General features: G+C 37.8%; 1 protein-coding gene and 1 non-coding gene across 2 annotated transcripts in view; one reads left to right on the forward strand and one right to left on the reverse strand.

Annotated features, from left to right (window-relative positions):
- MUC19 (mucin 19, oligomeric) overlaps positions 1–22,757 on the reverse strand; it is a 193,102-nt gene that overhangs the window by 15,014 nt on the left and 155,331 nt on the right. Inside the window, exons 135-170 of the mRNA XM_034935026.2 lie at positions 22,648–22,698; positions 21,722–21,775; positions 21,186–21,218; positions 20,866–20,919; positions 20,675–20,728; positions 20,122–20,166; positions 19,971–20,024; positions 19,445–19,489; positions 18,953–19,006; positions 18,501–18,533; positions 18,214–18,267; positions 18,022–18,075; positions 17,079–17,132; positions 16,461–16,493; positions 14,350–14,403; positions 14,154–14,207; positions 13,715–13,747; positions 13,406–13,459; positions 13,193–13,246; positions 12,174–12,227; positions 11,635–11,667; positions 11,327–11,380; positions 11,137–11,189; positions 10,922–10,970; positions 10,621–10,683; positions 10,017–10,064; positions 9,574–9,627; positions 9,367–9,420; positions 8,839–8,886; positions 8,196–8,249; positions 7,390–7,443; positions 6,137–6,184; positions 5,832–5,885; positions 5,623–5,676; positions 5,246–5,299; positions 5,047–5,100 (exon numbers count right to left, since the gene is read on the reverse strand). Of these exons, the coding sequence (XP_034790917.2) occupies positions 5,047–5,100; positions 5,246–5,299; positions 5,623–5,676; positions 5,832–5,885; positions 6,137–6,184; positions 7,390–7,443; positions 8,196–8,249; positions 8,839–8,886; positions 9,367–9,420; positions 9,574–9,627; positions 10,017–10,064; positions 10,621–10,683; positions 10,922–10,970; positions 11,137–11,189; positions 11,327–11,380; positions 11,635–11,667; positions 12,174–12,227; positions 13,193–13,246; positions 13,406–13,459; positions 13,715–13,747; positions 14,154–14,207; positions 14,350–14,403; positions 16,461–16,493; positions 17,079–17,132; positions 18,022–18,075; positions 18,214–18,267; positions 18,501–18,533; positions 18,953–19,006; positions 19,445–19,489; positions 19,971–20,024; positions 20,122–20,166; positions 20,675–20,728; positions 20,866–20,919; positions 21,186–21,218; positions 21,722–21,775; positions 22,648–22,698 (1,803 nt within the window). The remainder of the gene's footprint in view (positions 1–5,046; positions 5,101–5,245; positions 5,300–5,622; positions 5,677–5,831; positions 5,886–6,136; positions 6,185–7,389; positions 7,444–8,195; positions 8,250–8,838; positions 8,887–9,366; positions 9,421–9,573; positions 9,628–10,016; positions 10,065–10,620; positions 10,684–10,921; positions 10,971–11,136; positions 11,190–11,326; positions 11,381–11,634; positions 11,668–12,173; positions 12,228–13,192; positions 13,247–13,405; positions 13,460–13,714; positions 13,748–14,153; positions 14,208–14,349; positions 14,404–16,460; positions 16,494–17,078; positions 17,133–18,021; positions 18,076–18,213; positions 18,268–18,500; positions 18,534–18,952; positions 19,007–19,444; positions 19,490–19,970; positions 20,025–20,121; positions 20,167–20,674; positions 20,729–20,865; positions 20,920–21,185; positions 21,219–21,721; positions 21,776–22,647; positions 22,699–22,757) is intronic.
- LOC112436718 (U6 spliceosomal RNA) lies at positions 1,505–1,611 on the forward strand. The gene has a single exon (XR_003025424.1). It is a non-coding gene; the product is annotated as a U6 spliceosomal RNA (small nuclear RNA).

Genomic DNA, 22,757 nt, shown 5'->3' on the forward strand with positions numbered 1-22,757 from the left:
TAGTGGTGACTTTATTTGATATGACAGTAGTATTAGCAAAGACAAATGTGGAAATACTTTACTTAAAAAAATTCCTGTCCCCATTTAGGTATCTACTTCTGGGAAGCTATGTCCTAACAATGATGTTTCAAATTAAATCTTTAGTTCAGGGTATTCCACAGCATTAATATGACTACCTTCAACGGACTTCAATAAGTCTTCAAATGAAAAGCTTTATCATCTCCTATCAGGGCCTAAATTTCATTAATTAATGAAATCCCCTGTTTGTAATTAATTTCTAATAGTGGTATTGTTCAGTAATGAAGTTGTAGTTCCTGGTAGTAGAGGAAGAAGTTGAGATGACTTAATTTTGAAATCTGGAAAATATTTCATGTTATAGTAGAAGAAATATTCTCAAAGAAGATGGCCTTTTGCCTGAGGTACTCAGACACAGCTTTCTTTTGTAACTTTGACTAATCCCTGTCGAAACTTCCAGCAAGTGTGATGAAAGAAGATATTCCAGGGGATTTGAAATGAAAATGAAATTGAGGGAAAGATAGTAAAACAGAGAGAGAGAGATCAAGAGAGACAGAGATCATAGTAATGACTTTTTTTTTAACCCAGAGAACAGCATAGACTTGGAAAAATTCACATTTCTTATAAGCCATCCAAGGGCTTCTCTATGCAAAGAGAAACAAAAACCGTACTTTCTCCTAGGCTTCCTCAACTGTGGCAAAACTCTATTCTGGAGCCCTTTTGCTGTGGTTAAATACTTTGGAAAGAAGTGCTTTTCCTTTGCTCCTCAGTTTTAATTCCTGTGGTGTTGCTCCCTCACGTTTCATAGGGACTTCTTGGAAGTGTGGGGGTGAATTTTTTTTAATTAAATTTCTTGGAACCTTAGTCATGAGGATAAACCCATGAGAATAGGCTTAATATGCAATAGAAGTCCAAGATGGGCAAATTAAACACTTTTACTAACCAAGACTGGCATTTTCTAGGCTCTTGAAAACTCCAGCTGACCAAATGAAGGCAAGATGGATAAAGGATTCAGAATAACATATCATTCTTAGTTTCATAAAAATCACATCTAAAAAGCTGGTGTGGAGTGGCAAGTTGGAAATAAACAAAAACAAACAAACAAAAACAAGAGCCATCCATCTGCTGTCTTCAAGAGCTCCATCTCACATGTAATTATACCCACAGAGTCAAAACAAAGAAAGAAGGATCTACAATGCAAAAGGAAAGCAAAAAAGATCAGAAGTTGCTATTCTTACATAAAGGACTTTAAACCAACAACAGCAAAAAAGGACAAAGAAGAGCATTACATAGTGATAAAGTGTTTGATTCAAGAAGAAGAATTAACTATTCTAGACATATATGCACCCAGCATTGGAATATCCAGATTCATAATGCAAGTACTTCTAGACCCACAAAAAGACAGCTGCACAGTAATCGTGGGGACTCCAACACCCTACTGACAGCATTAGATTGATCATCAGGGCAGAAAACTAACAAAGAAATTATTGTGCTCACTTCAGCAGCACATATACTAAAATTGGAGTGATACAGAGAATATTAGCATGGCCCTAGTATAAGGATGACACAAAAATTCGTGAGGCATTCCATATTTTTTAAACATACAGCATACCAGAATCTCTGGGTCACAGCTAAAGCAGTGTTAAGAGGGAAGTTTATAGCGCCAAATGCCCACATCAAAATGTTAGAAAGATCTTAAAGTAACAACCTAACATCACACCTACAGGTACTAGAGAAACAAAAGCAAACCAACCTCAAAACTAGCAGAAGACAGGAAATAACAAAAATCACAGCTGAACTGAAAAAAAATTAAGATGTGAAAAACCATACACGTTATCAATGAATCTAGGAGTTTGTTTCTTGAAAGAATAATTAAAATTGATAGACGGCCATCTAGACTAATAAAGAAGATCCAGATAAACACAATCGGACATGACAAAGGAAATACTACCAATGACTCCATAGAATTACCAAAAAACAACAACAACAGCAACAACAACAACAAAAAAACTCTCAGAGACTACCACAAATGCATCTATATACACAAACTAGAAAACCTGAAAGAAATGAATAAATTCCTGGAAACATATAACCTCCCAAGATTGAACAAGGAAGAAATTAAATTCCTAGACAGACCAATAAAGAGTTCTGAAATTGAATCAGTAATCAAAAGACTGCCAATCAGAAAAAGCCCAGGACCAGAGAGATTCACAGCTGAATACTACCAGATGAATAAAGAAGAGATGGTACCATTCCTAATGAAACTATTCCAAAAAATTGGGAAGGAGACATGCCTCCCTAACTCATTCTATGAGGCCAGCATCATTCTGATACAAAAACCTGATAGAGACACGACAAAAAAGAAAACTTCAAGACAATAACCTTGATGAAATAGATGCAAAAATTCTCAACAAAATACTAGCCAACTAAATCCAGCAGCATATCAAAAAGCTAATCCACCATGATCAAGTAGGCTTTATCCCTGGGATGCAAGGTTGGATCCACATACGCAAACCAATAAATGTGATTTACCACATAAACAGAGCTAAAAACAAAAACCACATGATCATCTCAATAGATGCAGAAAAGGCTTTTGATAATATTCAATATCCCTTTATGTTAAAAACCCATAAAACACTAGGTATTGAAGGAACATACCTCAAAATAATGAGTCATCTATGACAAATCCACAGCCAACATCACACTGAATTGGCAAAAGCTGGAAGCATTCCTCTTGAGAACTGGAATAAGACAAGGATGCCAACTTTCCCCACTCATATTCACCATAGTACTAGAAGTCCTAGCCAGAGCAATCAGACCAGAGAAATAAATAAAAGGCATCAGAATAGGAAGGAAATAAGTCAAACTATCTTTGTTTGCAGAAGATATGATTCTATATCTAGAAAGCCCCATAGTATCTGCCCAAAAGCTCGTAGACCTGATAAATAACTTCAGCCAAGTTTCAGGACACAAAATAAGTGTCCAAAGATTAGTAGCATTTTATACATCAACAACATCAAGGCTGAGAGCCACATCTAAAAACACAATCCTATTCACAATAGCCACAAAAATAAAATACCTAGGAATACAGCTAACCAGGGAGGCAAAACAGCCCAATAATAAGAATTACAAAACACTGCTGAAAGAAATCAGAGATGATACAAACAAATAGAAAAAGATTTTATGTTCATGGATAGGAAGAATTAATATTATTAAAATGGCCATACTGCCCAAAGCAATTTACAGATTCAATGCTATTTAAATCTACCAATGACATTCTTCACAAAATTAGGAAAAAAAAGGTTTTTAAAAATTCATATGGAACCAAAAAACAGCTTGAATAACCAAGGCAATCCTAAGCAAAAACAACAAAACTAGAGGTATAACATTACCCAACTTTGAACTATATTACAATGCTACAGTAACCAAAACAGCATGGTACTGGTACAAAAACAGACACACAAACCAATGGAACAGAATAGAGAGCCCAGATATTATGCTATACACCTACAACTACAACCATTAGATCTTTGACAAAGCCAACAAAAACAAGCAATGAGGAAATGACTCCCTGTTCAATAAATGGTGCTGGCATAACTGGCTAGTCATGCAGGAGATTGAAGCTGAACCCCTTTCCTTACATCAGATACAAAAATCAACTCAAGATAGATTAAAGGCTTTTATGCAAAACCTAAAATTATGAAAACCCTGGAATATAACCTAGGAAATACCATTTTGGATACAGGCCCTGGCAAAGATTTCATGACAAAGATGCGAAAAACAATGGCAACAAAAACAAAATTTGACAAATGGAACCTAATTCAACTAAAGAACTTCTGCACAGCAAAAGAAACTATCAACAGGTTAACAGACAACCTACAGAATGGAAGAAAATACTTGCAAACTATGCACCTGACAAAGATCTAATATCCAGAATCTACAAGGAATGTAAACAAATTAGCCAGCAAAAAACAACCCTATTAAAAAGTGGGCAAAGGACATGAAGAGTTATTTTTCATAAGAAGGCATACACATAGCCAACAAGCATATGAAAAATTTCTCAACATTACTAATCATTAGAGAAGTGCAAATCAAAACCACAATGAAATACCATCTCACACCAGTCAGACTGGCTGTTATGGAAAAGTCAAAAAACAACAGATGCTGGTAAGGCTGCAGAGAAAAGGGAATGTTTATTCATTGCTGATGTGGATGTAAATTAATCCAGACACTATGGAAAGCAGTCTGGAGATTTCCCAAAGAACTTAAAACAGAACCCCACCATCTGACCCAGCAATCCCATTAGTGGGTACCTATCCAAAAGAAAACAAATTTTTCTACCAAAAAGACACATGCATTTGCATTTTCATCACAGCATTATTCGCAATAGCAAAGACATGCCCCTCAATGATGGACTGGATTTTTAAAATGTAGTATATACACACCATGGAAATACTATATACCATGTAGTATATACAACCATAAGAAAGAACAAAATTATGTCCTTTGCAGCAACACGGATGGAGCTGGAGATGCAGCTGGAGGCCATTATCCTAAGTAAATTAATGCAGGAACAGAAAAACAAATACTGTATGTTCTTACTTATAAGTGGGAGCTAAACACTGGATACTCATGGATATATGGATAGCAACAATAGACACTGGGGACCCCTATAAAGGGGAGGAAGAAGGGGGCATTGAAAAAATTGACTGTTGGGTACTCTGCTCAGTACCTGGGTGACAGGATCATTCATACTCCAAACCTAAGCATCATGCAATACATTCAGGACATCTAACAAACCTACACATGTACCCCCCCCAATCTAAAATAAAAGTTGAAAAAATTTAAAAAATATAAAAAAGACTAGTGTATGGAGAAAATCAATCTGAAGAGCAAGGGCCCAATCTTGATTTACCTGACATGTCTCTTCAAGTGAAATACAAAATCCTATTTCAGCTCATCTTTCCATTCATTCATCACTACCACAAACTTAAGCAAAGAACTGTTGAGAACCCAAAACAAACCACTCACCAGTTGCCATTCCAACTCCAGTGGCAACTCCAAAGTCTGTAGAAGTCGTAGCCTCTGAGGAGAAATAGGAGAAAGTGATATAGAATGCAGACATTTGGAAAAATGTGTAACAGTCTTACTTTATGTAATATCCCTATGGGAGCCATCAGGTCCCCAGAAGTTCATGTAGGCAGGCTTCTCCAACTCTTTCATGACTCACTTGTGTTGAAACTCCCAGGTACAATGGTCGTGCCAGTAGTTATCCCAGTGGTAACTGCAATCACAAGAGGAGATAATCAATTTATGAATTCCTTTTCATCTAAAATTAGGATTTGGTTTAGAAAAAAAAATCATAGGTTTCTCAAGTGAACTAAAAGGTTTATCAGGAACTTTCTTGCCTTAAGTGATACATAATGCATGGTCTCATGATGTCATTGTATTTCAAATACGTAACCAGCAATTCACAAGGAGTAAACTATTTATATCCTGGTAATTTGTACTCAATGATTGAGGAAAATGTCCACTAAGTTCATTATAGCCAATTTGATTTAGTTTAAGATGAAAAGAAAAAATAATCATTTGATTGCTAGTGCCCACCTATTTTACTTCCAGCCTCAGTGGTTCCACCATTGCCCAAAGAAGTTGTGGCTTCTAAGTGAAGGGAGAAAAGAAGTAAATTCAGAAGAATCCTATAACTGAGAAAATCCAGTGGTATTCCCAGGGTATGGCAGGGAGTGTGTATGTTTGCGGGGAGGGAATCAGTCATATTCCATGAATGAAGCCCCTTATATTCCCCATTAGGTTACCTGTGTTGGAACTTCCAGGTGCAACTGTTGTGCCAGAGACTATGCCAGTGGTGCCTAAAGCAGGGAGAGAGAAAGAGAACCCAAATTGTGATGCATTTACCATCCCAAGAAGAGCATGGACAACAATGACTGTCTGTGACTTGAAAGCAGCAAAAGACCTTTCTTGTGCTATCCTGTCACCATGAAGTGTGCTCTCCATGTTTAAATTCAGACTCACAGTAAACACATTAGGTTGTAGTCCAGCCTTGATTATTTGGCTCCTTAGAGTTAAATGTCGGAGGTTTTGGGGTCTTTTTCACGCTTACCTATTTCACTTCCAGGGTTTGGCCTCTCAGATGTGCCACTGGTAGCTTCTAATGAAAAGAAATGAAAACAATATTTGTGTAAAGGTATTCAACTGCATTCAATAAACTTATAATATCTGAATTCCAAAGTATGACACATCTAAACCTCCAGAGTAACTTCTATCATCTCTGCTGCGTTAAATAGAACTATATGGATTTATATTGCCTCTGTAGGTACTAGGGTAATAGCTTGAATGTTAAAAGGGGAATATTTCTGGACTCTGAGCCTCTTTTTTCTATAATTTTAGTATAAGGTTTGGCCCCAGGATAAATGATACAATTTTTATAAATACAAGCTTTGTTTAACAAATATCTCTATGAAAAGGCAAAAGCCCAATGTAGATTTGTGGGAACTCAGGAGTTGCCAATGCTTTGGCCAGGCTCAGTGGCTCACGCCTGTTATCCCAGAACATTGGGAGGCCAAAGCAGGCAGATCACTTGAGGCCAGGAGTTCAAGACCAGCCTGGCCAACACGGTGAAACCCCATCTCTACTAAAAATACAAAAAAAAAAAAAAAATAGCTGGGTGTGGTGGTGCACACCTGTAATCCCAGCTACTTAGGTGGCTGAGGTAAGAGAATTGCTTGAACCCTGGAGGTGGAATTTGCAGTAGGCTGAGATCACACCACTGCACTCCAGCCTCTGCAACAGAGTGACACTGTCTCAAGAAAAAAATTATATATATATATATTTGTTATTTTTTTCTCATTTCTCATTTTTTCTCATGTATGTTAATATATGCATATATATTTATGTGTGTGGGTATATATATAAAAATATATATATATAAATATATATAAATATATATATAAATAAATATATAAATATATATATAAATATATATATAAATATATATATAAATATATATATAAATATATATATAAATATATATATAAATATATATATAAATATATATATAAATATATATATAAATATATATATAAATATATATATAAATATATATATAAATATATATAAATATATATATAAATATATATATAAATATATATATATAAATATATATATATATATTTGCCAATTCCACTTTCATTGGTTATGCTTCCTTCCATGGAAGTTATATCTTCTGAGAATAAAAAGGAAGAAAGTAGTGAGGGCTAACAGAAAATCATCAAAATATATAATGTACCATTGCTGCAGAGTTAGCCCCCAACCAAAAAATAAAAACCAACAGCATCTGTTTCCTCATTGACTCACCTGTGTTGAAACTGCTAGGTGAGATGGTGTTGCCAGAGACCACTCCAGTAGTACCTAAAAACAAAATGGAAGGGTACTACTATATCAATTTTATTCTTATAATAAAAGCACATTCTATAATAGAATGAGGCAACCTCAGAATTCTTCATTACGCAAAAAGAACATTTTCAGGCATAGCTTGTTCCAAAGTTATTTTGTGTGTTTGCAAATGTAATGCTCCATTCTCACTATAAACTTGGTGGGGGAAGGGTGCAATGTGAAGTGGTGGTGGAGTCTCAATGAGAACGTCTCTTTTTCTGGGCTCAATGTCAGTAAAACAAAGGTACTTTATTTACCTAGTTGAATGCTAGTGACTTGGCTACCTGATACCCCTAGAAGAAGGAACAAAGCAGGACTGATTACCTGTTGAATTTTCATTTGGGCAAAATATTGGTGTTGTAGACATTGTAGTGTTCTAGATGAGTTGAGGCATGACAAAAGAGTGTAGTGGTATAGTGTAGTGGTGATTTAGTATCACGGTTATGAGGATGGATTTTGAAGCCAGAGCGCCTGAGTTGAAATCTGTTGTTTAATCGATGTGTGATCTTCATTCAGTTAGTGAATATCTTCGAGCCATAGGTTTTCTCACCTGGAAAGTCTGTGAGAACAATAGTGCTTACCTCACAATTTGGGATGAGGGATAAAAGAAATAATAATGAGAAAAATGTGTAGTAGTGCCTGGAACATAGTTCATGCTAGAAAGTGTTAGCTACTGTTGCTTTTATTTTAAGTGAAAAGTGAGCAGGTTAGGAAGCTTGTGTGCTCACCTGTATTCATTCCACTTCCTGTCGTCCCAGTGCCTCTAAAGGACGTCGTAGCTTCTTAGAGAGGAAAGGTAGGAAAATATGAGGTGAGAGGAATTAGCATTGTGAGGAAAGTGAAGGATGCACTATTCTTAATAACAGAGCCATGGGAGGCACTTTACTACTAAACTGTTCTGTGGAGGACTCTCACCAGCTGGCTGGCTCACCTGTGTTTGAACTCCCAGGTTTAGATGTGTTGCCAGAAGCTACCCTAGTCTCTCTCTGTCACCCAGGCTGGAGTGCAATGGTGCTATCTCTCACTGCAACCTCCATCCAGGTTCCAGTGATCCTCCTGCCTCAGCCTCCTGAATAGCTGGGATTACAGGCTTATGCCACCACAGCTGGCTAATTTTTGTATTTTTAGTAGAGAAGAGGTTTCACCACGTTGGTCAGGCTGGTCTCAAACTCCTGACCTCAGGTGATTCACCCACCTCAGCCTCCCAAAGTGCTGGGATTACAGGTGTGAGCCACCATGCCCGGCCTGTGTTTTCTCATGCATAGTTTTATTCCCAAATCAAATAAAGATGCAAATTCCTCAACAGAGGACTCAATTTTTCTGGAATTCAATGGCAGTAAGACAAGTGGCTTTCTTTCCTGCCATATTTACCTATTGTGCTTCTAGTTCCTTGCTTTGCTGACCCTCTAGTGGTAGCTCCTAAAAGGATAAAAATAGAAAAACTTTTTAATATAAAGGTAGACTAGAGTTACAGAGATAACTACTGTACATTTCAGTCATTATTGTGCTCAAGGAAAAATATATTGTTTGAGGCAAATCTGTGTGCATTTTGGCCTTCTGTTGACCTGAAATAGAACCCTCTGAGCCAGTAATTAATTTTTCTGATATACCTAAAATGGAGATAACTAAAATGTATAAAGAAAACTTTTCATACAATTATCACTTTCACTCTCATTTGCAGAGACATATATGTGAGGCTTGGCCCTGGAAATAGAAGGAAATCTTCCCAAGTTAATTCAAAATCAAGTAACAAAACGCTGATCTTAGATGAGAGTTCCTCAAAAACTCCTCCTCAAAAAACTATCCTATTAAGAAGCAAAGTATAATTGTAATTTATTATCACTCAAAAGTCATACATGCATGCACACACACACACACGCACACACCATTAATTCTCACCTGTCTTCCGTCCCACTACAGTGGTTCTATGGACTCCTGTGGAAGTTGTGGCTTCTGGAAGAAAAAGAGAAGCAATGCGTAAAGGATGAGGACTTACAAGGACGGGGAAATACACTGTGATGCTCTTATAGAAGAAGAGCAATGTGAAAGACATTTTTGCCATCTTATTTCCAGAAAGGGAGCTTTCTTGTCAGCTTGTTAGCCTACCTGTGCTGGAACTTCCAGGTGCAACAGTTGTGCTTAAGGCCACACCAGTAGTGCCTGAAATGAGAAGGCTATGGTGTCATCATGAAGATTCTTTTGCATGGAGGCAGTCTAGGTATAAAATAAATCTGTATTTCCAGGGCCATATCACTCTTATTGTGCACTGGCCAGCTCCAGGAGGCACCATTGACACAGAGTAGTTTGTCCATGTGGCTGTTCTATGAGCATGTTCTTCCATTGACATTTTTGCTCCTGGATTGAATTATGTATTTTTCCTATATTTTAATTATTTTGTTCCTTCAGTAAACATTTATTGAGCCCTGTTTAGTACTAGGGATCAGTAAACAGAGACTTTTGTCTCAAGCCTATCTTGCAGTAGGCTTACCTAGCACATATAATATAAAACCCTCAAATGTGAGACAAAATAATTTCTTTAACATATTTACCTGTTTTACTTCCAGTGACTTGATCATCTGATGCACCAGTGGTGGTTCCTAATGATTGAAAGTAGGAAAAAAGATTCTGAGTATGTTTTGACATGTAATCAATCACTGAGGAAACCATTCAGCAATTAATATTTAAAGCTCAGGATGGAAAGCAATTGCTGGTTCATTTTAGTCATCTGTTCACCTGAGACAGAACCTTCTGGGCCAGTCTTGACTCCTGCAGATTCTGTAGTAATACCTATAATATCCACTGGGTTAATAGTCCAGGGAATTACTGCTCCTACTACCCTCTCCAGAAATCTATGTCCTAAGGCCAGGCATTGGAAAAGGCTGGTTCAGAAGCCAGCTCAGGGGAATGGATGGGAGGACCTGCCCTCCCTACACGATAATCTTTCAGATCCAGAAGCAAACTCATGACACAACTCAATGGCTATGCTAACCTCCAAGACCCCTAGTTCTCAGTGATTTCACAACAGTGACTCTGATGGCTTCTAAGGAAGCTTTGGCCTCTGGAAGAGGAAACGAAGCAGAAAAGATGTTTGGGTTTACATATTCCTCCTTGAAATTAAACAAGTGATGACTGCCACTGAAAATATTCACTTACCTGTAACAGAACTTCCAGGTGCAACAGTTGTGTGAGAGATGATGCCACTGGAACCTGGAATCACTAAGAGGAAGAAACTTATGTCATTTAATTTACATTAACAGAAGGATTAGAAGAAAAACATTATGTTTTTTGTTAACTCAGAGGGCCTATTCCAGAATTCCTCATACACCTTTCAACAAGGATACTTCATTCCAAAAAAGATTTAAAAAAGCAAAGGCTAAGCTCTCATATTAGAAGTATCCTTATTCTCTGAATACTGGTAAATATCAGGCAGCTATTCACACTTTCCCATGCTCACCTGTTTGACTGCTGGAGAGTTGGCTCCCCAGTGCAGTGGTCATAGATCCTGTAGAAGAGAAAAGAGAGAGAATATTCTGCTGTCTATAAATGTAAAAATTAGAGTGAAACACTAGTATTCTGAAATTTGGGGGCTTGGACAAAGATTTCCATAGGAGATCACTCTGTATTTATTTCAATCAATTTGAATTGTTAGAACTATTTCACCAACTTCCCATTTTTACTTGGGACTGTTACTGCTTCAGTGATTCCAGAGAAAGTTGTAGCCTCTGAGAAAAAGGGAAAAAGAATAGCAGTGAGGGCAAAGATTAGAAGAATCTGAGAAAAGCATGGTAGGATCACCCAGGCAGACACCTCACTGAGGAGCCCTTCCCAAACAGTGGTTCCTCCCAGCCTGGTGCTTTACCTGAGTTGGAGCTCCCAGGGGCAACTGTCGTACCAGAGAGCACTTTAGCTGTGCCTAGGCAGGAAGGAAAAGAAAAAGATCAACAGAGCGACACATTTGTAACCCTTAGAAGAATGTGGCCAGCATCATGTCTACCTGGGACCTTGGAGCAGCAAAAGATACTTCCTGGACCTATAAATGACAGGAGGTGGCATTTTCTATGTTTACCATGTACCTTTGTAAGGCCAAGGTTAATGCAGTGGCTAATGTGCCTGCTGATCATTTTTGCCAAGATTGAAGGTCATATAGAAGGCTTTCTCCAAATTTACCTGTCTTACTTCCTGGTGCTCCAGTGGTGGCTCCTAATGAAAAGGAAAAGAGAGAAGGAGGAGGAGGAGGAGGAGGAAGAGGGAAAAAAAGGAGAAAAAGAAAGAAGAAAGGAAATTTTGAATTTTTACTCTTGAACTAAAATGTGAAAGCTTAATGATTTCTATGCCAAATACAAGTCAGTACTGCAATGATACACATACTGAGTTATTTTCAAAGGAAAAACCCTTTCAGAGCCACAGCTACTGTAACTCTCCGCTCTAGAGGCCTTGAACCCTGAGGCTAGTCCTAGAGAAGAAAAAGCCTTTTGGAAATTTGGGCCCAAGTTGTTCCAAATCTGAAAGGAAATCCTTGTTCCTTTGAAACAGCTTCAAAAGGAAATGAAAAACTCTACTCCACATTAAAGAGATCCTTTGCATAATCTATGCAAACTTTCTATAATTTAAAATTATTCCAAAATAAAAAGTTCATTGAGAAAATGTTTTCCCTAACAAATCTATCAAAATACAACAGTAAATAATGAAACCCCCATAATCTTCACCTGATTTTATTTCCGCTCCAGTGGTGCTACTTCCTCCTAGGAAAGTTGTGGTCTCTTAAAGATGGAAAGAAAACCAAAATTAATTGAGTGTTAAGGAAAAAGGATGAGCTAAGTGATATCATTACATGAGAGGAGTCAATTCAAAATGTCTTGCCACCTACTAAGTTAGAAAAGAAACTTTTCTGACTTTAAAAGTGATGTAAACCTTCAATACACAAGTGTATTTTTTAAAATAGGGAATAAAATAATTTTAACTCATACAGTTCTTAATTAGACTTTAGGTAGTTCTTAATTGGAATAAGATATGTAAACCTCTTAATAAAAATGTTTATATTACAAACTCATCAATGATAGATATACTCACTACTATTATCATTTTCATTGATTTAAGTATCAGAATTTTCATATGCAAGAATTTTGCCAGAGGGAGTGGAGACAATCTCAAGGCTGGCCACAAATTGCCTTTGCTTGGATGTCCTCTCTTCAAAAAAAAAAAAAAAAAAATTGCCAGCAGCTACCACGTCGGAACTTGGAATTAGAGAGTGAAAGGAATCAATATCTTTATTCTTTACCCAAAATAAAAATAAGAAAGAGAATGGCTGAGGATGAAGGTGAGGAAACTGTGTTTTCTCAATGTGCCAACAAGCTCTTTTTTAGACGTTTCTAGACCCAGGAGTCGAATCTGTATATGTTTTCCATGCACCATTTCTATCTCAGAAAATTTAATGGCAAAAATTTCGTTATCTCGATTACTTCCTTTAGATATCAATGAGAGAAAGAAAGACATTTCTCTCCAATCACCCAACTGATTCTCTGTGCCTTAGCTCCATGGTGAAGTCTCCCTGAAGCAGGGGAAAGGAAGATAAAGGAGTCTGAGTGTCACATTTGGTAATTAGGTAAAATCCTGCCAATCTGATAATGCTTGTTCTGAAAATACTCTTCACAGGAAGTACAAGCATTAGATGTGATTCAGGCAACGTTGTCTACTGGGAAGCAGGTCATGCTTCATCAGGGCTTACCTGCAGTGGGTCCAGTGCCAGTCACTCCACTTGCTCCAGGAGAAGTTGTAGCTGCTGAGAGTGAAAACAAAACAAAACAAAACAAAACAAAATGGAAAACATTCCGGGATTTAGAAAGGGAATGGTCTGCTTTTGCATAGAAGCAGCAAAAGGGAAGACATATGATTGTAGAAAGCATCCAAGAAATGGCTGTGTGCCAAATTGTGGACTCACCTGTGCTGAAACTTCCAGGGGCAACTGTTGTGCCAGGTGCCACCCCAGAGGTGCCTGAAACACAAAGGGATTGAGGTGACCATGGTGAATGAGTAAGTCAAATGAAGACCTGAATCTAAAAGGGATATACTATATTTATTTTCTATAAAAGAAGTCATTTCCCCTTAGGATATGGCAGTTGGTGAACTAGATGCATTTGCCTGCTGTCAATACTTCACAACTAGAGCAGATAGAGAGACAGTGCCCTCAGCTTCAGGCACTTCTGGAGTTTGATAAAAGGGAAACTAGATGGATTTCCCCAATGCTCACCTGCTTGCTTTCCTGGTGCTGCAGTGATGCCTGCTGTGAGATAGAAAGGAGGGGGGAAAATGTTTTAAATGTGCTGAAACCATCAGATATAGGAGAAAATAAAAAGCAAGAAAATGTGTAAGCATGCGCACACATATAAATGCATGTGTCCTGGGTCCATGGGGCTCTTTTGTATTTCACACACTCTCATGGAAAACTTTCTGAATTCCACCTCAAATGCTAGTGACAGTTGTAATACAAATGAAAAAATTCCATTCCGTCCTCAGACATAAATCTGTAAGTCTCCATTCTGGAATTATTAGATTAAAAAAATTGTATCTCCACCAGCAAAACTATCTTGAATCACTTGCAGAATCCCTAAATAAAACACAAACTCTCTCAAGCGAAGCTTAAGAGACCTAATACTTATGATGCCAAATCAGGGGCTGTTTCTTCTCACCAGTTTTGAATCCAGTTCCAGAAGTACCAGTCTCTTCAATGGAATTTGTGGCCTCTGAGGGAAGAAAGAGTGGTGAAGTCTGTGAATTTGGAATACTGGGAGAGGATACTGAGGTGGGACTTTATCATAGCAGCCCTAAAAGACATAGCATGACATTTGACATTAAGTAAGACACATTTCCTTCTTGTTAGGCTACCTGTGTTAGAACTTCCAGATAGAATGGTCGTTCTAGAAGATTCTCCCATGATATCTGAAATGGAAAAAAATAGAAATGGAATAATAGAGCATTGTCTCCCCATTTAAGCTTGGAAGGATCAACATGGCAACCCTAAAGCATTGAAGCCCTTTCCTGAGAACATTCTATGTCTATAAAGAACAGAAAATGAACAACTTCCTAGCACTTCATTTTCCAGGCCAACCAGAGATGAATGTGTTGCTACTGGGTTTCTCTTTCACTATGTCACAAGGGTAGACACCAATAACAGACAAATAGAGAGCCAAATCATGAGTGAACTTCCATTCACAATTGCTTCAAAGAGAATAAAATACCTAGGAATCCAACTTACAAGGGATGTGAAAGACCTCTTCAAGGAGAACTACAAACCACTGCTCAACAAAATAAAAGAGGTCACAAACAAATGGAAGAACATTTCATGCTCATAGATAGGAATAATCAATATCGTGAAAATGGCCATACTGCCCAAGGTAATTTATAGATTCAATGCCATCCCCATCAAGCTACCAATGACTTTCTTCACAGAATTGGAAAAAACTACTTTAAAATTCATATGGAACCAAAAAAGAGCCCGCATCACCAAGTCAATCCTATGCCAAAAGAACAAAGCTGGAGGCATCATGCTACCTGACTTCAAACTATACTACAAGGCTACAGTAACCAAAATAACATGGTACTGGTACCAAAACAGAGACATAGACCAAGGGAACAGAACAGAGCCCTCAGAAATAATACCACACATCTACAATCATCTGATCTTTGACAAACCTGACAAAAACAAGAAATGGGGAAAGGATTCCCTATTTAATAAATGGTGCTGGAAAACTGGCTAGCCATATGTAGAAAGCTGAAACTGGATCCTTTCTTATACCTTATACAAAAATTGATTCAACATGGATTACAAACTTAAATGTTAGACCTAAAACCATAAAAACCCTAGAAGAAAACCTAGGCAATACCATTCAGGACATAGGCATGGGCAAGGACTTCATGACTAAAACACCAAAAGCAAAGGCAACAGAAGCCAAAATTGACAAATGGGATCTAATTAAACTAAAGAGCTTCTGCACAGCAAAAGAAACTACCATCAGAGTGAACAGGCAACCTACAGAATGGGAGAAAAATTTTACAATCTACCCATCTGACAAAAGGCTAATATCCAGAATCTACAAAGAACTTAAACAAATTTACAAGAAAAAATCAAACAACCCTATCAAAAAGTGGGCGAAGGATATAAACAGACACTTCTCAAAAGAAGACATTTATGCAGCCAACAGACACATGAAAAAATGCTCACCATCACTGGCCATCAGAGAAATGCAAATCAAAACCACGATGAGATACCATCTCGCACCAGTTAGAATGGCGATCATTTTTTAATGATCAAGTCAGGAAACAACAGGTGCTGCAGAGGATGTGGAGAAATAGGAACACTTTTACACTGTTGGTGGGACTGTAAACTAGTTCAACCATTGTGGAAGACAGTGTGGCGATTCCTCAAGGATCTAGAACTAGAAATACCATTTGACCCAGCCATCCCATTACTGAGTATATACCCAAAGGATTATAAATCATGCTGCTATAAAAACACATGCACATGTATGTTTACTGTGACACTATTCACAATAGCAAAGACTTGGAACCAACCCAAATGTCCATCAATGATAGACTGGATTAAGAAAATGTGGCACATATATACCATGGAATACTATGCAGCCATAAAAAAGGATGAGTTCACGTCCTTTGTAGGGACATGGATGAAGTTGGAAACCATCATTCTGAGCAAACTATCGCAAGGACAGAAAACCAAACATGTTCTCACTCATAGGTGGGAATAGAACAATGAGAACACTTGGACACAGCATGGGGAACTTCATACACTGGGGCCTGTCATTGGGTGGGAGGAGGGGGAAGGGATAGCATTAGGACGTATACCTAATGTAAATGACGAGTTAATGGGTGCAGCACACCAACATGGCACATGTATACATATGTAACAAACCTGCACGTTGTGCACATGTACCCTAGAACTTAAAGTATAATAATTTAAAAAAGGCATTTCTGAAATCGACCTGTCTTAATTCCTGGTGTTCCAGTGGTGGCTCCTAATAAAAAGAAAAAGAAGAAGAAGAAGGATGAGAAAGAAGGAAGGAAGGAAGGAAGGAAGGAAGGAAGGAAGGAAGGAAGGAAGGAAAGAAAGAAAGAAAGAAAGAAAAGAAAGAAAGAAAAAGAAAGAAAGAAAGAAAGAAAGGAGAAAGAAGAAAAAAGAAAATTTTGAATTTTTATCTCTGAAGTAAAACATGACAACCTAATGGGTTCTGTGCTGAATACAGGTCTACACTATGGTGATATGCAGACTATGCTCTTCTCAAAAGGAAATCATTTCAGAGCTGTAGCTACTACAGCTCTCCTCTCCAGAGGCCTAGAACCCTGAAGTTAGTCTCTAGGAAGGGAAAGCCTTCAGGAAATTTGGGCCCACATGTTTACAAATCCAAATCTAAGAAGAAACTCTGTTTCCCCTGAAATATTACAGCCTTAAAAGAAATTTAAAAGTACACTCCACATTAAAGCAATTCTTTGCATAATCAATGCAAATTTTCTGTAACTTAAAAACTTATTGTTGAAAAATGTTTCCTGTAAGAAATCTATCAAAATACAACAATAAATAATGAATACTGCAAAATATTTACCTGATTTTATTTCAGTTCTAGTGGTGCCAGTTCCACCTAGGGAAGTTGTAGTCTCTTAAAGATGGAAAGAAAACCAAAATTAATTGAGTATTAAGGAGGAGGGATGAGCTAAGTGGATGTCAAGATGTGCAATAAGCCTAATTCAAAATGTCTTGTCACCTACTGTTAAGTCAGAAGAGAAATCCTTCTGACTGTAAACATGATGGAAACCTTCAATATCCAAGTTTAATTGTTAAATGGTGAGATAAAATATTTTCAAATCATATTGTCCTTAATTGAAATTTAAGTGTTTCTTAATTGGAATAATTTATTTAAACTTAATTTCAAAAGTATACAGTCAGAACTGAAATTAATCATAAATGATTGATATGCTTATTACTATTATCATCCTTATATATTAAGTATTAGATTTTTCACATGCGAGCATTTTGCCAGAGGCTACCACATTGAAACTTGGAATTAAAAAGTGATAGGAATCAAAATCTGAATTCTTTACCCATAATGAGAATGAACATGTCGTATCATGAAGGTGTGGGAACTATGTGTTTTCTCAAAGTGCCAAGAAGTTCTTTTCAGAGGTTTCTAGAACCAGGATTTAACGTATATATGTTTTCCATGCACCATTTCTGTCTCACAGAAAATTTAAATGACAAAACTTTCAATAACTCAATTATTTCCTTTAGATATCAATGAGAGAAATAAAACCATTTCTCTCCAATCACACAACTGATTCTCAGTGCCTTAGCTTCATGGTGAAGTCTCCTTGGAACAGAAGAAAGAAAAACAAAGGAATTTGAGTGTCGGGCCTTTAGTCATTTAGGTAATATCCTGCCTATCTGGTAATCTATGTTCAAAAAAGACTCTTTACAGGAAATACAAATACTACATGTGATTGAGGCAATGTTGTCTACTGGGAAGGAGGTAGTGGATTGTCAGTGCTTACTTGAAGTGGTTCTAACCCCAGTCATTCCACTTGCTCCAGGAGAAGTTGTGGCTGCTGGCAGAGGAAGGACATGAATGGAAAGGATTCAGGGGGGATGGAATGGAACGGTGATGCTTCTGCATTGAAACACTCAATGGGAAGATATTATAGCAAGCACCCATAAAAGGATTCCCCGCCACACAGTGGATTCACCTGTGCTGAAACTTCCAGGGGCAACTGTTGTGCTAGGCGCCACCACAGAGGTGCCTGAAACACAAAGGGATTGAGGGGACCCAAATCTTAAAGGGATATGCTGTATTTATGTATTTATTTATTTCCTACAACATACATCTCTCTCTGAGCATGAGGCTGATGGTGAACTATATATATTTGCCTGCTTTCAAAAATTCATAACCAAAGCACATAGAAAATGTTTCCAACTTCAAGCACAACTACAAATTTGATAAAAGGGAAACTAGATGCATTTTCCTGATGCTCACCTGCTTGCCTCCCTGGGGCTGAAGTGATGCCTACTGTGATGTATATAACAAGAGAGAAAAAAGATTTAAATGTGTTGAAACTTCATATGTTGGAGAAAATATTGGGAAAGCCAATCGTAAGATACATATACACATATGCATGCATGCACCCTGGTTCCACGGGGCACTTTCCTACCTCACACACATTCACACATGTACACACAGAAAACTATCTGGCTTCCAGCTCAAATGCTGGTGATACTAGTAACAAAATGGGAAAATCCCATCCCATCCTCAGCCTTGATGAAAGGAGACTCAATTTTAGAATAAGTAGCCTTTCAAAAAAGATTTCTCCCTAATAACAAACCTGTAGTGCATCACTTGCAGTGTCTTTATAAAAACCACAAACACCCTCAAGGAAAGTTAAAAGACCTAATCTAGATGACCCCAAATTATGGGCTTTTTAGTCTCACCAGTTTTGAATATAGTTCTGGAAGTTCCAGTTTCTTCAATGGAAGTTGTGGGCTCTGAGGGAACAAATAGAGTAGGGAAGTCTGTGAATTTGGAATACTGAGAGGAGATACTGGGGTGTTATTTTATCATAGCAGCCCTAAAAGAGATATCATGACATCCGACATTAAATATGAGGCACTTTATTCCTGTTAAGCTATGTGTGTTAGAACTTCCAGATATAATGGTTGTTCCAGAAGATTCTCCAGGGGTACCTAAAAAGCAAAAGGGATAAATGCGGCAATAGAGCATTTTCTCCCCATTTATGCTTGGAAGCATCAATGTAGCCCTAAAGCACTGGAAGCCCTTTCCTGAGGATACTCTGTCTCTGTAGCGAATAGAAAATGAACAACTTCTAGCACTTCATTTTCCAGGCCAACCTGAGATGGATGTGCTGCTGCTGGGTTTCCCTTTTACTATAAGGCAAAGTAGAATAGGGTTTAAATCACACTGACCTGTTTCCCTTCCAGGGACATATCCTCCTGATGTGCCAGAAGTGCCTACAGGAGAAATACAGGAGAAATCCTGCTTAAGGTTTTAACCTTATAAGCAGGATTTTTGATACAGCTATAGGGGCATTTAAATAATCAGTTGACTTCATGAAGCTTTCTAGTGAGGGGAGAGAAGAAATAAACATCTTGTATAGCTAAATGAGAAAAATGATAGAAAGTGTCCAGCTGTGGGTGGAAAGGTAAATTGGGTAAAGGACGGCTAGACGTTCTGGAAGGATGGGATACGTGTAATAGACTCTCAAGCCTCATATCAGAAAAAAAATGTCTCCATAAGCCAGGGTACTGAAGACAGCCTAGCTGAGCCATCTGAGCTCATGGAATCACAAGCAGAATAACTGACCAGATATAGGACACAATATGGCCCCAGAGAAAATTCCCCCTCCCTCAAAAGCCTTCACATTATTTATTCCCTGTATCCACCCAGATAGAGAGATGATGAGAGCCTCAGGCCTCAGCCTAACAAGCTCACTGCCCGGTGGTCCTGCTCGGGTGGTCCCACTGCCTCCTGAGAAAGTTGTGGCCTCTGACAAAGAAAGGAATTGGATGTATGAAGACTGCACAGGACATTCTGGGGCCCCATAAGCTGTATTGCCCAAGGGGCCATGTTGAGAATTCCTGACCTGTGTGGGCACTTCCAGCTGCCAGAGTTTTACCCTCAGTAGTACCTGAAATAAGAGAGGATTGTGATTAGTTGGTCAATCTGTTGTCATTAATGAAATGGTTATAGACTCCTATAGAAAAAAAAAACATTTTTATTAAACACACCAGAAAATTTATTTCTCTAGAGTTTCTGTTTTTTTTTTTTTTAAGAGTTAATCCATATATTGCCCATGGACCATATAGTTCCTTTGGCAAGTTTATAGAGAAAGTCCTCTACCACAGAGTTCCTTATTTAGGGTATTGTTACAGATAGATAGATTTGGGCCCACGTCACCTCTATAACTGTCAGAGAATGGGCTCCATGATGCCCTGATGAAGGGTCCTTAGACCCAAAGCACAAGACATAAGGAGGAAATGTTGAAGTGTCTGAACTATATTTATTGATGTTAAATATTGATAATCTGCTAAATGTTTTTCTAATATGCCAAATATGGGAAATTCAGACTTTTGCCTTATTCTAGCAAGACATGGAAAATCATATCAATGTACACTTAGTTCCTTAACTGAGCTCACCTGTGATTGTTTCAGCTCTTGTTTTTCCACTTTCTCCTAAAGAAGTCGTGGCCTCTGTAAAAGAGGGAAAAAGAATAGCAGTGAGGGCAAAGATTTGAAGAATCTGAGAAAAGCATGGTAGGATCACCCAGGCAGACACCTCACTGAGGAGCCCTTTCCAAGCACTGGCTCCTCCCACCCTGGTGTTTTACCTGAGTTGGAGCTCCCAGGGGCAATTGTTGTAGCAGAGGGCACTCCAGCTGTGCCTAGATAGGAAAGAAAAGAGAAAGATCAACATAGAGACCCTTTTATGACCCTTGAAAGAATGCGGCTGACAGCATGTCCATCTGTGACTTCAAAGCAGGAAAAGACGCTTCCTGGTCCTATAACTGACAGGAGAGGCATTTTCCATGTGTATTGTGTTCCTTGGTAAGGCCGAGGTTAACGCAATGGCTAATATGCTTGTCCTGACTTTTTTTTTTTTTTTTTTGCCAATGTTGAAGGTCATTTGAAAGGCTTTCCCCAAGTTTACCTGTCTTACTTCCCGGTACTCTGGAGGTGGCTCCTAATGAAAAGAAAAAGAGAAGGAGAAGAAGGAGGAGGAAAGAAAGAGAAAGAAGGAAGAAAAAATATTTTGAATTTTTATCTCCGAACTAAAATATGGGCATCTTAATGATTTCTACACTGATCTGAAGCTAGTACACTAATGTTATATAGACTGTGCTCTTTTCAAAGGGAAAACCATTTCAGAGCCAGAGCTATTATTGTAACCCTCCTCTGCAGAGTCCTAGACCCCTGAGGTTAATATCTGAAAAGGCAAAGCCTTTAGGAAATTTGGGCCCACATATTTACAAATCCAAATCCAAGGAGAATCTCTGTTTCCCTTAAAATATTATAGCTTTAAAGGAAATTTAAAACCACATTCCATATTAAAGTGATTTTTGCATTATCAATGCAAATTTTCTGTAACTTAAAATTATTTCAAAATTTAAAGTTCATTAATAAAAGTTTTTCTCTACAAAATCTATCAAAATACAACAATAAATGTAAATACCCCAAAGTCTTTACCTGATTTTATTTCTGCTCCAGTGGTGCCACCTCCTTCTAGGGAAGTTGTGGTTTCTTAAAGATGAAAAGAAAACTAAAATTAATTTAGTATTAAGGAAGAGGGATGGGCAAGTGGATGTCACTACATGAGATAAGCCCAATTCAAAATGTCTTGTCACCTACTAAGTCAGAAAAGAAGACCTCCTGACTATAAAAGTGATGGAAACCTTTAATACACACATTTAATTGTTAAAATGGGGAGATAAAACATTTTAACTCACATGGTTCTTAGTTGGACCTTAGTTATTTCTTAATTGGAATAAGATATGTAGAATTCTTAATAAAAAAGGGTATATAGTAAGGAACTCATAAATGATAGATATGCTCACTACTATCATCATCATTATTTATTGCTTTAAATATTATAATTTTCATGTGCAAGAATTTTGCCAGTGGCTACCAAAAATGAACTTGGTATTAGAGAACTATGGGAATCAATATCTCAATCTTTAGCCATAATGAGAACAAAATGGCCTACAATGGGGTAAGGGAGCTATGTTTTCTCAGTGTGTCAACAAGCTCTTTTCAGAGGTTCTAGAATCAAGAGTTAATTTATATATGTTCTTCACACCATTTATATCTCATAGAATATTTAATGACAGCCATTCCAATAACTCAATTACTTCCTTTAGATATCAGTGAGAGAAAGACATTTTTTTCTAATCACCCAACTGATTCTCAGTGCCTTAGCTCCATGCTGAAGTCTCCTTGAAGCAGAGGAAATGAAGATAAAAGAGTTTGAGGATCTGACGTTTGGTTATTAGGTAAAATCCTGCCTAACCAGTAATCTTTGTTCAGAAAATGCTCTTCACAGGAGGTACAAACAGTAAATGTGATTCAGATAACCTTGTCTACTAGGAAGCAGTTAGTAGTTCATCAGTGCTTACCTGCAGCAGGTCCAGCCCCAGTCGTTCTACTTGCTCCAGGGGAAATTGTGGCTATTGAGAGAGGAGGGACATAAATGAAAAAAATTCAGGGGCCTAGGGATGGAATGGTG

This window comes from Pan paniscus, chromosome 10 (genome assembly GCF_029289425.2).
Source record: "Pan paniscus chromosome 10, NHGRI_mPanPan1-v2.0_pri, whole genome shotgun sequence".
Classification (NCBI taxonomy): Eukaryota; Metazoa; Chordata; class Mammalia; order Primates; family Hominidae; genus Pan; species Pan paniscus.